We start from the raw sequence: 12,624 nt of genomic DNA, 5'->3' as shown, positions 1-12,624 counted from the left end.
GCGGCTCCAACTGGCCTTGGACACCACGCCCTCCAGGGCCGTGGCACCACTGGACGCTCACACCCTGGCTGCCGCGCACATCTGTGAACTCCACGCACACCCACCGTGCACACCCCGGCCGCCACGAGCTCCCGTGGCTACTGCACGCGCCCACGCAACAGATCACGCGTTCTCTCTCTGTCTCCAGGTCCGCACAGAAGTGCCTACTGCTCACTCCTGTGCCCTCACCCACACGCATCTCCCGGTGGAGGCGGCCGCCGGAGCCCAAGCTCCCGCACAGCCGAGCTGAAGGCGGCACACCTCAGCCTCCCTGCCCCGGGCCCCTCAGGAGCAGCTGCTGCGGGGTGGAAGTTACTGGTCTTGCAGTATGAACACCACACTGGAAACGTCTACTAAAGTCGAACGATAAAATAGTGACAGTAACCTAAACAAAGTCTCAGATGTATCGTTACACTGCGTGAGTTCATTCCAAGACAGCAACATCCAGCTCTGACTTAATAAAGCTTTTCTTTTTTTTTTTAACATTTATTATTTATTTATTTATTATTTTTTTAACGTTTATTTATTTTTGAGACAGAGAGAGACAGAACATGAACGGGAGAGGGGCAGAGAGAGAGAGGGAGACACAGAATCGGAAGCAGGCTCCAGGCTCTGAGCCATCAGCCTAGAGCCCGACACGGGGCTCGAGCTCACGGACCGCGAGATCGTGACCTGAGCTGAAGTCGGACGCTTAACGGACTGAGCCACCCATGCGCCCCTAGTGTTTATTTATTTTTGACAGAGAGAGAGAGAGAGAGAGAGAGAGAGAGAGAGAGACAGAGCATGAGCGGGGGAGGGGCAGAGAGAGAAGGAGACACAGAATCCGAAGCAGGCTCCGGGCCCTGAGCTGTCAGCACAGAGCCCGGCGCGGGGCTCGAACTCACAGACTGCGAGATCATGACCTGAGCCGAAGTTGGACGCTCAACCGACCGAACCACCCAGGCACCCCAATAAGCTTTTCTAACGCATGGGTCGTTAAGCAAAAACACATGCTTGGTGCTGCCCCACAGTCCCTCACACATCCCAGAACCAGGACCGTTAAATGGGCTGTTTTGCCACGTGAATGGAACCAAGGTGACAACAGGGCCACCGACACCCCCCATCGGCGTGGCCCACGTCTGCTGACACCCTCCCAACTGTTCCCAACTGGGAACACCGGACGCTGTCCACACGTCCAGCCACAAAACCATGCTTCCCAGGCGGCTACGTGCAGGGATACGCTGCTGGCCAGAGGCGGTGACAGCTGGGGAGATGGACCCTCTTCCTCCCGCCGGGAGAACAGTGCTGCCCAGGCCATCGCTGTCACGTGCCGTGAAGCAACAAGGCCACGTGCAGCTGCTGCACGGTGACGTCGAGGAGCCGCCGGGCGCTCTGGACGCCTCGCTCCCCGAGAGAAAGAGCCCCCAGTGGCCGTGCGCCCCTGTGTTCAGGCCTGGCAGCTGACCGGGCTGGCCCTGGCGTCCTCGTGACGGCCCCGCAAAGGGAAGGGGCAGGGTGTCCCTGGAGAGGCGCTGAGTCACAGGGGCCCCCGAGCACTGCTGCTCAGGGCTCTCCGCGAGGACCTGTCTCCCCCGGTCACAGCTCACTGCCCCCCACCCCCTGGGCGGTCACCCCGCAGGTGTCTCCCGCGTGCCCAGCGAGATGGCTCCAACGTGCCTGCCCGCGGAGGCCCCCCCACGAGACCCGGAGGAGAAGCTGCCGGGCCTGCGTGGGGGGCAGGGGCCCGAGGTGCTCCCACACCATGAGGGAACAAGGCGTGCCTGGTACGGAAACAGAGAGGGAGAAAGAAGGCACCGGGATGGCTCCCTAGCGAACGCTCATCTGAGTCTGACCCCGGTGCTGCCCGGGAGGTGGGCGGCGGGGGTCTCGGGGGGGTGCGGCCCGGGCTTCTCCACACACCCTGGGGAGACCCGTCCACAGCCACATCGGGAACCAGGCACGGTGACGCCCACCATGTCCGTATTTGGAAAAGTAAAACGACCGGATGCCACCCGACGGCCAGACAGACTAGGGCCCCGCGCTCCATTCCTGAGACACGGCTGCCGGGCGCTCAAGTAACACGCGCACGCCAACACAGGAAAGTTCTGGAAAGTTCTGGAAACACGCTGTGGAGGAGCAGCGTGACTGCAGACTGACACAGCAGGACACAAGTCACCTGTCCTTGAAAACCACACAAAGCCCAGGTCCCGCTTTCAGACACGCATGTTCCCAGTAAACACGTTAAGAACGTGGTCAGACAGGAAGGCTCCGGCTGGGGACAGGTCCCTCTAAGGAGGGAAAGACAGGACGGACAGCTGCGGTCAGCGTGGACAAGGCAGCGCTCCCGGAAGGGGGGACGATGCCACGTCGTCTGCGCCACCGGGCGTGCGTGCAGTGCAGGGTTCCCACTGACGGCAGAATCGCACACGGTGAGCGGTTCCCCGGGACGGGGGGACCCTGCGGGGGCGGCCGGCTCTCCAGTCGCGCTGCCCTACCCCCGAAGATCAGGGACAGGCCAGCCCCTCCTGGTCCTGTAGGTGCCCAGATGGGGAAGAGGCCTCGCCCCACGGGTCACAGCACTGTTAGCGGACCGTCCTGGCGTGTTTAAATCCAGGCCGCGGCCGTCCTCTTACCTACGGTCAACGCCTCGAACAACCGGTTTATGACGTTGGTGTCCTTCACGATGCCCGACTCCTGGACCCTCTTCACGAAGTCGTCCAGCTGCATGTGCTTCTTCGGCAGCTCGAAGTTTTTCACGCGGTCGTCCGGCTTGGGGGCCTCCCCGGGCTTGTCCACGACCTCGCTGATGAGGCGTCGCAGCTCGGGCACCCGCTCGGCCTGGGCGCGCTCGGGGCCCGACATGGACTCCACCGTCCTCCGGACGAGATCGGCCGGGAAGATCCTTACGTCTGTCTTGTACAGACTCTGGAAATCCAAGAGGGCGTCCAGCAGCTGCCCCTGCATCAGGTGGACGGCCCCCCGGAGGTAGAAGTACCTGGCCAGCAGCACGGAGTTGTCGGGGGCCAGCAGGCTCATGGCCTTGCTCAGCAGGCCCACGCAGTCGCAGTAGTAGGCCTGAACGCACTGGCTCACCAGCGGGAAGTGGATCTCCGGGACCCTGAAGGAGCACGTCGCCTTGGGGGCCACGCTCGGAACTAGAGCGGAGAGAGAAGGAGCAGGTCAGCGGCAGACCCCGAAACAGTCGCGTCCCTGCCATCCTGTCCAGGCCGTTCCTGGGCCTCGCATACAACGTAAAGCAAGAACCCTCGTGCCTCTTCCAGAAAGCTCCACGTACCCCCGAGCCGAACGAGGGGCTCCCACTCTGCATCCACGGACCCTGGGAACACGGAACGCTTTCATCCGCTGAGACTTCAGCGCTAAGTCAAAGCTTTGGTAGACAGTCTTTATCGGAGGGCCCGACCGACAACCTGAGCCAAGACGCACCGCCAGGCAGCACTAGGCCCCGTGCCACTGTTTCCTTTGCCTCGGTGGCAACTCTGTGCGATGGCCACCGTCATCGCCCCCGTCTTACAGACGTGTAAGCTGAGGCTCCCCTTGTTCCAGGCACACAGCTGCCAAACGCCAGAGCCAGGCCTAATCCAGCCGTGTCCCACACCAGTTGCTTCACCGGATGTCACCTAAGGGCCTCACGGGTGGCACCGGGGCCACGGCAAGGCCAGTCCTGCAGGGAGGCCGCTCGCCCCGGGGAGGTGGGGTCTCGGCCACGAAGCCTGCAGGACGGGGAGGAGCCAGGAAGGGTAGGGGGGCTCCGGGTGAAGGTTCAGAGGCCGGAACGCCTTCCCGCAGCGGAGGGAGCACGGCCAGGGGTGAGAAGCGTCACCAGGTTTTCCGCAGGGGGAACTACGGGGCCCAGAGGGGTGACGTACCCTGCCCGCGGTCGCACAGCCAGGAAGCCGGCGCGAGGGGACTCAGACCAGCAGGCGCCTCCGGAATGCTTCGCTGTCACTGAGGACTTTCCGCTTAAACACACGCCCCCGCCCCCCGAGGCCAGCTGGGTGTGCGGCACACGCATCGGGAGGGGCCAGCAGGGCCCCCGCGGCTCACGGCGCCTGGCCTCACCCAGCCTCTCCCGGAACGGCGTGGAGAGCGGCCCTGAGCGCGAAGAACCGAGGCGTACGTGGCACCTCCTTACCCGGAGTAAGACACGACACGGGCTCGCACACGTGGCCTAGGGCAGCTTACACCCCGCTGAAAGCCCAGCTGACGCCGGGGGGCCGTGCACGGCCTGCCTCAGAGACGGAGCCGCGGCCTCTCTCAGCACCGACGGGCTCTTGCTGTCCCTCCGCCCGGAACACGTCACTGGGGCGGCCCGGCCTCGCCAGCCACTCCCGTCTCTGCCGGAACGTGGCTTCCGCACCCGGGCCCCCTTCCCGTCCCCGACGCTGCTCCCTTCGTGCCGTGACAGCACGCGCCCCGATGTTACGCGTTCATCTGTTTTCCCAGGAGCCCCGCGCCACGGGGGTGGGGGCGCCGGGTCCCTCGCGTCCCCTGGATCTAGAGGGGGCGTGGCGCTCACCGGGGCCCAACGGTCGTGACCGTCAGGCGCGCAGGTGTGTAAACGTGTATTCTGTATGCACACGCGTGTACGCACGCAGACACGCAGGCGAGCACGTACGTGCAAGTCCCCAACCGTGTGGAACTGCCATGATAGCAGTGCAACTGGGGAGCGGAAAATACAGGCAAGAAACCATCTTCCAGAATGAGTGCGGTTTGCAAAACAAGTATTTCAAACAAGTAAACTGCTAAAAAAAAAAAACAAAAACAAAAACCCACCCACAAAACCCATCCCCTGCCACGGGGACAGGCTCCAGCTGTGTGCACAGATCTGCCACATCAGCCCCAGGGACGGGGGACATGTCACCGCGCGCGGGCCGGGTCACCACCTGTGCTGCTGCTCCTGGAGCCCTCGGAGTCCATCTTCCGGAGCGACGAGTTCCGGGCGGGCAGCTCCGGCGCCGCGATGTCCCGCAGGTTGGGCATGCTGACCACCATGCGCCGGTGAGTGACGTGCAGGGACGGCGCGTTTCGGGAGGCCATCTTCTCGATGGTCGGTCTTCGGGGACTCGGCAGCATCCTGCTTAACCTGCGGTTGGGAAAAGCAACCACGCCTTACGGACACGAGCGCGTCCGAAGAGCGGGTCTCCACGCCCGCACATCTGCGGTGCGAGCGCGGCCCCAGCCCGGTATTCCCGCACGCACGTGGGAAGCGGTGGCAGCGTCTGAGTCTCCCCAGTGCACTGAGAGGCGGGGGGGACGGACGGGACCCCCAGAGAGACACAACACACGCGGTGTCTGCGGGGGGCCAGGAACAGCGTGGGGCGGTGGCGACACGGACCCCGAGGTGCACACGCGGAGCACACGCGCGTCAGCTGCGCTCGGCGTCCCCCCCCCCCCCCCCCCCCAAACAGAAGCGCGTGGGGACGTGCCCTACGTAAGTTTCTAAGTGTGAGATTTTCCGGCCAAATTTATCGTTCATCCACCCAAGTAACTGCACGCTGCTGGAGCGTCGGGGTCCCCAGAGTCGCGCGCCCACACCAGAGACCGCACCTGTCCTCGTCCGACTGCGTGTCGAGGTCCATCTGGGCGAAGGCGTCCATCCTTCTGCTGAGCCGGGCTTTAAGGAAAGAGTGAAACATGTAGGTATCCAGAACCTGAAACAGACCACAGGGGGCCAGTCACCACCGCGATCGCGGCCCCCGCTGTGCCGCCGACGTGCTGGGGCAGCCTGCCCGCCTCCCCGCCCCCCCACCCCGGCTCCCTGGACACAAGCTCCTGAGCGGGTAGCTTTCTTCACTCGTCCCCACCTGCAAGGCTCGCCCTCCAGATCCCCACCGGGCTGCCTGAAAGGGTCGCCACTCTTTACGTTTGAAACATCACCAGAAGTTCAAAAAAACAACCATCTTTCTCTCACGACAGCCAGAGCCAGCGTCCTCTGGCCGTCGATTCCAGGTCTCCGGGGACCGGGGACCGGGGCCCCTCCCCACAGCAAGTGCACCGTCTGGCACCGGCCCGTGGCTCCCACCACCCGGCTGCCGGTCTCTCACCGGACAAGGTGACCCTCCAGCAGCTAGTCCCTGTCCCCACCCTGCCCCCCACTGCGGGTGACCGGCCCGCAGGTGACAAGGCCCAGGCCCATCGGCCGCTGCCAGCCCGGCCCAGCAACAGGAGGGCCGCAGGCACACAGGCCCGTGGGGAAGGTGCCGGAAACCCCACGTGCAAAAAGCCCACAGGAGAGTGACGGCAGGGAGCGGGTGTGTGGAGGGATGGGAGGTGGCAGCGTGGCTCACGGGGACCCCTGCCACCCTCCGGGAGCCGGCAGGGCGAGGAGGCGATGGCAGAGCGCTGGGCCCGGGCGCCCTGTCACAGCTGTGACCCGGCTTTGCTCTGGCCCCACGCGCGTCCCTGGCTTCTCCCTGTGCTTCTCTGTGGCGCCTTTCGCGAAGGAGTCTCGTGCGGGCACCATCTTTTTTCTTTTAATTTTTTTTTAAAGTTTTTTTTTTTTTTTCAACGTTTTTTATTTATTTTTGGGACAGAGAGAGACAGAGCATGAACGGGGGAGGGGCAGAGAGAGAGGGAGACACAGAATCGGAAACAGGCTCCAGACTCCGAGCCATCAGCCCAGAGCCCGACGCGGGGCTCGAACTCACGGACCGCGAGATCGTGACCTGGCTGAAGTCGGACGCTTAACCGACTGCGCCACCCAGGCGCCCCTAAAGTTTATTTAGAGAGACAGAGAGAGAGACTGAGAATCCCAAGTAGGCTCCGTGCTGTCACCGCGGAGCCCGACGCGGGCCTCGACCTCACGATCCTGGACCAGGACCTGAACCGCGATCAACAGTCAGAAGCTCCACCGACTGAACTGCCCAGGCGCCCCTCGCGTGGGCCGCGTCCTGTGGGCCCCTCAGGCCAGGCTCTGTGTCCCGGGGAGGGTGTGCAGAGGCTGCTGACAGCTGGGGTCCCCGCGGACGGGGGAGCACCGAGCGCGTCCGGCATTCGTCAGAGCAGACACGGAGGGCGCGGGCAGGGCCCAGAGAGAGGCAGAGGCCGCCAGCCGGCCGACGTGAATGGCTACCGCGTGGACCTCGGTCACGAGAAGAGCTGAGGCTCGGTAACCAGGCTCGGGCATCCCCTCCCGCTGCCACAGGCTGGACGGCGAGCCGCTGAGAGAGGCAGCCTCGCTTCCCGCCTGGGGCTCAGGGCTGAGGCAGCTGGGAATCCCTACGGAGCCCGGAGTGGGGGGCAGCTCTGCAGAGACTTCTGGAAGCCTGCACAGGGGCCCGCCCTGGAGGGCAGAGCACATGGAATTAGGCAAAGGAGGACCACGGAAGCTGAAGGGCCACGGGAGACCTGTGAGCCTGGAGCAGCCTGAGCGTGGGCCCCTCCGTGGCCAGGGCACCAGCACCTGGCGGGGGAGGGACACCAGCCCCGGGAGAAGGTCGCCCCCACCCACCTGCAAAGTGGGAGAACACCAAGATCAGCAGCAGTTGTGCCACCGGCCACAACGAAGCCCCAGATACGACGCTGCACAATAGGCGAGAACGGAGGCGCCCCCAAAAGCTTAACAGGTGGGCAGAAAACCCCGGCGCTGCCTCCCACCCCCCACCCCGGCTGCAGCGGCCCCTCGGATCGGAGCCGTCGGGTGACGGAGAGGTCTTGATCCGGACCGAGGAAGCGGTGTCCGGGCACACGCGTCTGGCGGGATTTATCACCCTCTTTCTACACTTACACGGGGTGCATTTCACGACAGGTAAACTGCACTCTAAAAAGCGGATTAAGAAAGTAGGAGATGGCCACAGGGAAACCACGGCAAAGCAAGCTTCCTGTAAAAACCATTAATAAAATACTAACAGACGCTTTTGAGAAAACGTATTTTGAAAAACGTTCTGAGTAGAGAGAGGCCCACGAGCCCCACGTGCTCCTTACCTGCTTGTAAAACTGCTGGTCCCCCGGAGCTCTGGTTTTGAGAAACTCCTCGCTGTTGAACACTCTGTGCTCATAATTTAAGTGATTCTTCACCTCCCTGAGAAAGAGAAGGTGGTCTGAGCGTGGAAACGCTTTTAAATGCATGAAAAAGTTATCACCATTGGGGCGCCTGGGTGGCTCAGTCGCTTAAGCGTCTGACGTCAGCTCAGGTCACGATCTCGAGGTCTGTGAGTTCGAGCCCCACATCCGGCTCTGTGCCGACAGCTCAGAGGCTGGAGACTCATTAGGATTCTGTGTCTCCCTCTCACTCTCTGCCCCTCCCCCGCTCATGCTCTGTGTCTCTCTCAAAAATAAACATTAATAAAACATTTTTTAGGTCATCCCTATTACACAACACACAAAATGACCAGAGATACATCCTGTGCAAGCTCTGTCCTGTAGAAAGAGGGTTCTGGCCCCCAGAAGGGCTGGGTTTGGGTGTGCCCGCTCCTCCAGCTGTCCATCACTTCCAGCACGGCTTCTCTCTGCACGGAGGGACCCTCACTGTTCTCACTCCCTTGGGGCCCCCTGTTCCCTGTGCAGACGGCACGGCCACCGGTACCTGCCGTGGACCCTGAGGGGGAGGCCCAAGGAGGGCGGGCAGACTCTCTGAGCACGAACACCCACGACCTCCCCCAGCTAAAGTAACCGCCTACACATGGGATCGATGCTCTCACAGGCCGTATTCCGTATGTAGGACACTCAATGTTCTCCTTCCGTTGTGAGGGAAAAGTCACGTAAGAGAAATAAAGTCTGACCGTCCGTATCCAAATTGTCTGTTTTATGAATCCATCAAGATTGTAAAGTGTCAAAAAAAAAAAAAACAAAACCTCGCTCATGACATATTTCGTTTTAAATTTTTTTTTTTTTCAACATTTTTTTATTTATTTTTGGGACAGAGAGAGACAGAGCATGAACGGGGGAGGGGCAGAGAGAGAGGGAGACACAGAATCGGAAACAGGCTCCAGGCTCCGAGCCATCAGCCCAGAGCCTGACGCGGGGCTCGAACTCACGGACCGCGAGATCGTGACCTGGCTGAAGTCGGACGCTTAACCGACTGCGCCACCCAGGCGCCCCGACATATTTCGTTTTAAAAGAACAAAAGGAGGGGCTCCTGGGGGGCTCAGTCGGTTAAGCATCTCACTTGAACTCAGGTCATAATCTCACAGTTTGTGGGTTCGAGCCCCACATCGGGCTCTGTGCCGACAGAGTGGAACCTGCTTGGGATTCTCTTTCCCTCTCTCTCTGCCCCTCCCTGACTTGGACTTTCTCTCTCAAAAAACGTAAAGAATTTTTTTTTAATTCTAGAGAAAATATAAAAGAACAAAAGGAAAATAATGTATCTGTGTGCACACAAATTACACTGCTTTGAGCAGAGATAACACACCCTGTCTACAATACACTGTCCCATTTTTCCCTAATGAGTTCTGTGTCTTATGGAAATATACGCATTTGAAGAACACAGCCATTAAATAACAATCACAGAGCGCAGTCAAGGCAGCAGGCTCTGGTCTAAACCCCTCCCGGGTGGAGGGTCCATCCGGACGCCTCTGCTCCTGCAGGGCTGGGGACAAAGCTGGCGACAGATCCTGAGTGCCTGTGCCGGGAGGTGGGCTTCATTCCTGCGGTGACCCGAGTGTCCCCACCCTGGGCTGGCCCCGAGCCCTCAGCCAGCACAATCCCGCACGGGCGCTCATGGTCCCCGGGGAAAAAACAGGCCTGCTGACCCTGCCGGGGTGTGATCACACGGCAGGGCCACCGGGGCAGGGCCCAATCCTGATTCTGCCGCCTCCCACACGGAGGGAGAGCCGGCGGCGCCCCCCACAGACACGGGAGGGGTCCCGCTACCTGAAGATGCTGACGAGCAGCTGTAGGGCCACCTGCTGCAGCTGGCAGTTGAGGCCCTGCTGCCAGGCCCGCCTGCGGGCTCGCCCCTCGTTCAGGTCTGTGCTGGCGCCCAGGTGAGCGAGGTCCAGCTCGTGGTGCAGCTGAAGGCTCTGGACCCTGGGAAGCAGCAGAGGGACGCTGAGCACAGCTCACACTCCTTATGGGCAGGGGTGGGGGGGCACTCAGGAAGGGGGTTTACCCTCCCCCCGCAGCTCATGCTCTTTATGGACAGGGGTGGGGGTGGGGGGGGCACTCAGGAAGGGGGTTTACCCTCCCCCCGCAGCTCATGCTCTTTATGGACAGGGGTGGGGGTGGGGGGGGCACTCAGGAAGGGGGTTTACCCTCCCCCCGCAGCTCATGCTCTTTATGGACAGGGGTGGGGGTGGGGGGGCACTCAGGAAGGGGGTTTACCCTCCCCCCGCAGCTCATGCTCTTTATGGACAGGGGTGGGGGTGGGGGGGCACTCAGGAAGGGGGTTTACCCTCCCCCCGCAGCTCATGCTCTTTATGGACAGGGGTGGGGTGGGGGGGGGACACTCAGGAAGGGGGTTTACCCTCCCCCCGCAGCTCATGCTCTTTATGGACAGGGGTGGGGGTGGGGGGGGGCACTCAGGAAGGGGGTTTACCCTCCCCCCCAGGTGCATCAACACTCTTCGGATGCTCAGAAGAGCCGGCAGTAACTTCGGGGAGGGATCACTCACCTCTGCACACAAGCAGCTCGTTGTTCAGACCCCGCGGAGGCCCTGACTGTGCACACTGTTACCCAAGCCGGAGCCTCCCCTCCCCCGGCCCCGCCTGCCAGGGGCACCAGCTCCCCAGCCCCGCACCTTCCCCGCGCCCGGCCTGGGGGGATCGGTGCACCAGGGTCCTGGGTGTCACCGCTCTCGGCCCGTGGGCCGTCGGCACATTCACAACCCCGGCCTCCCCAGCACCGTCAAGGCCGCAGCGCTGGAAACCAGCGGGCAAATCTGCGGTTCGCGCACAAAATGAACACGCCCAACGCACATCCCCACCCCCCCACTTCCTTCCTGAGCGCCTCCTGCACACCGGGCTGCGTGCCGACCACAGACAAAGCTCCAGGGTGGGGCTGGCATTCGAGTGGGAAGAAACAGAAAAACAGAAGAACGCACCCCAGATATGAGGTCACGGGAGGTCAGGGAGGTGAGGAGAGGGATCAGAGAACGAAGGCTAGAAAACAGCCCGTTTGGTGGCTGGAGAAGAGCGCTCGAGGACCCCGGACCCGAAAGCCGAAAGGTGAAAAGCCAGACAGGCACGAGCGGCCCTGAACGGGTGGGGGGCACCCAACCCCTGGAGACCCCACGGGAGCCCGTGGGGCTGAGGCAGGGGCGGGGCGGGCTGAGACCAGGTCTGAGCGGTCGGTCAGCAGGGCCGGGACGGGTCGGGGAGCACCCTGGGTCCGCCCCGAGAGCGATGACAAGCCGCCGCTGGAGACGGACGTCCCGGCCCCGCAAACCCCGGCTGACCGGCCAGGTAGCCACCACCTGGAAGGTGTCGGCACCTTCACACACGTGCCAGCGACCACACGCGACTCAGCCCCCGTTACGAGGCAGTCTCCCCTGGCTGGGGCCACAGGAGACACCGCCCCCACCACTGCGGGGTCTGGCCAAGCAGAAGGCCACCCGTTACGTGTATTCTAGAATTCTGACACCACCACACGCCACACGGCCGAGGGCGAGAACCCCATCCCACTGGGGGGTGCTCCACCCCAGCGCACACTGGAGACACGGCACCAGGCCCTGGCGCCCATCCCCGCTAAAATGTCCGACTCGGACGGTCAGGCAAAAGCGAACGATTAGAAACGTTCATCAGTACACAAATCTGGCCCAGCGTGGGGCATCCCAGGGGTGCCGAATACCTGTCTGCTGGGGGAGGGAGGGAAGGAGGGAGGAAGGAGGGAAGGAGGGAGGAAGGAGGGAAGGGAGGAGGGGAGGAGGGAAGGGAGGAGGGGAGGAAGGAAGGGAGGAGGGGAGGAGGGAAGGGAGGAGGGAAGGGAGGAGAGAAGGGAGGGAGGAAGGAAGGAGGAAGGGAGGAGGGAAGGGAGGGGGAAAGGAGGGAAGGAAGGAGGAGGGGAGGAGGGAAGGGAGGAGGGGAGGAGGGAAGGGAGGAGGGGAGCAGGGAAGGGAGGAGGGAAGGAGGGAAGGGAAGAGGGAAGGAGGAGGGAAGGGAGGAGGGAAGGAGGGAAGGGAGGAGGAAGGGAGGAGGGAAGGGAGGAGGGAAGGAGGGAAGGGAGGAGGAAGGGAGGAGGAAGGGAGGAGGAAGGGAGGAGGGAAGGGAGGAGGGAAGGAGGGAAGGGAGGAGGAAGGGAGGAGGGAAGGGAGGAGGGAAGGAGGGAAGGGAGGAGGGGAGGAGGGGAGGGAGGAGGAGGGGAGGAGGGAAGGGAGGAGGAGGGGAGGGAGGAGGAGGGGAGGAGGGAAGGGAGGAGGAGGGGAGGAGGGAAGGGAGGAGGAGGGGAGGAGGGAAGGGAGGAGGAGGGGAGGAGGGAGGGGAGGAGGGAAGGGAGGAGGGAAGGGAGGAGGGGAGGAGGGAAGGGAGGAGGAGGGGAGGAGGGAAGGGAGGAGGAGGGGAGGAGGGGAGGGAGGAGGAGGGGAGGAGGGAAGGGAGGAGGAGGGAAGGGGGGAGGAGGGGAGAAGGGGAGGGAGGAGTAAAGGAGGGAAGCAACCTCAAAGGTCACAGGCGCATGACTGGGGCACAGAGAGAGGGTGGGGAGGCTTCCTGG

General features: G+C 62.7%; 1 protein-coding gene across 6 annotated transcripts in view; it reads right to left on the bottom strand.

Moving 5' to 3' along the window:
* DENND3 (DENN domain containing 3) overlaps nucleotides 1-12,624 on the bottom strand; it is a 52,592-nt gene that overhangs the window by 21,493 nt on the left and 18,475 nt on the right. For 5 of the 6 annotated variants that reach the window (XM_058699222.1, XM_058699221.1, XM_058699223.1 and 2 more), the window contains 5 exons: nucleotides 9,850-10,005; nucleotides 7,963-8,059; nucleotides 5,587-5,690; nucleotides 4,923-5,122; nucleotides 2,652-3,173 (listed from right to left, as the gene is read on the bottom strand). In XM_058699222.1, coding sequence (XP_058555205.1) covers nucleotides 2,652-3,173; nucleotides 4,923-5,122; nucleotides 5,587-5,690; nucleotides 7,963-8,059; nucleotides 9,850-10,005 — 1,079 coding nt within the window. The remainder of the gene's footprint in view (nucleotides 1-2,651; nucleotides 3,174-4,922; nucleotides 5,123-5,586; nucleotides 5,691-7,962; nucleotides 8,060-9,849; nucleotides 10,006-12,624) is intronic. The other variant, XM_058699224.1, reaches the window with a different exon arrangement.

The sequence above is a fragment of the Neofelis nebulosa genome, chromosome 14 (assembly GCF_028018385.1).
Source record: "Neofelis nebulosa isolate mNeoNeb1 chromosome 14, mNeoNeb1.pri, whole genome shotgun sequence".
In the NCBI taxonomy this organism is placed as follows: domain Eukaryota; kingdom Metazoa; phylum Chordata; class Mammalia; order Carnivora; family Felidae; genus Neofelis; species Neofelis nebulosa.
Note: the sequence above shows the minus strand (reverse complement) of the source record. Positions and strands in the feature narration are given on the sequence as shown.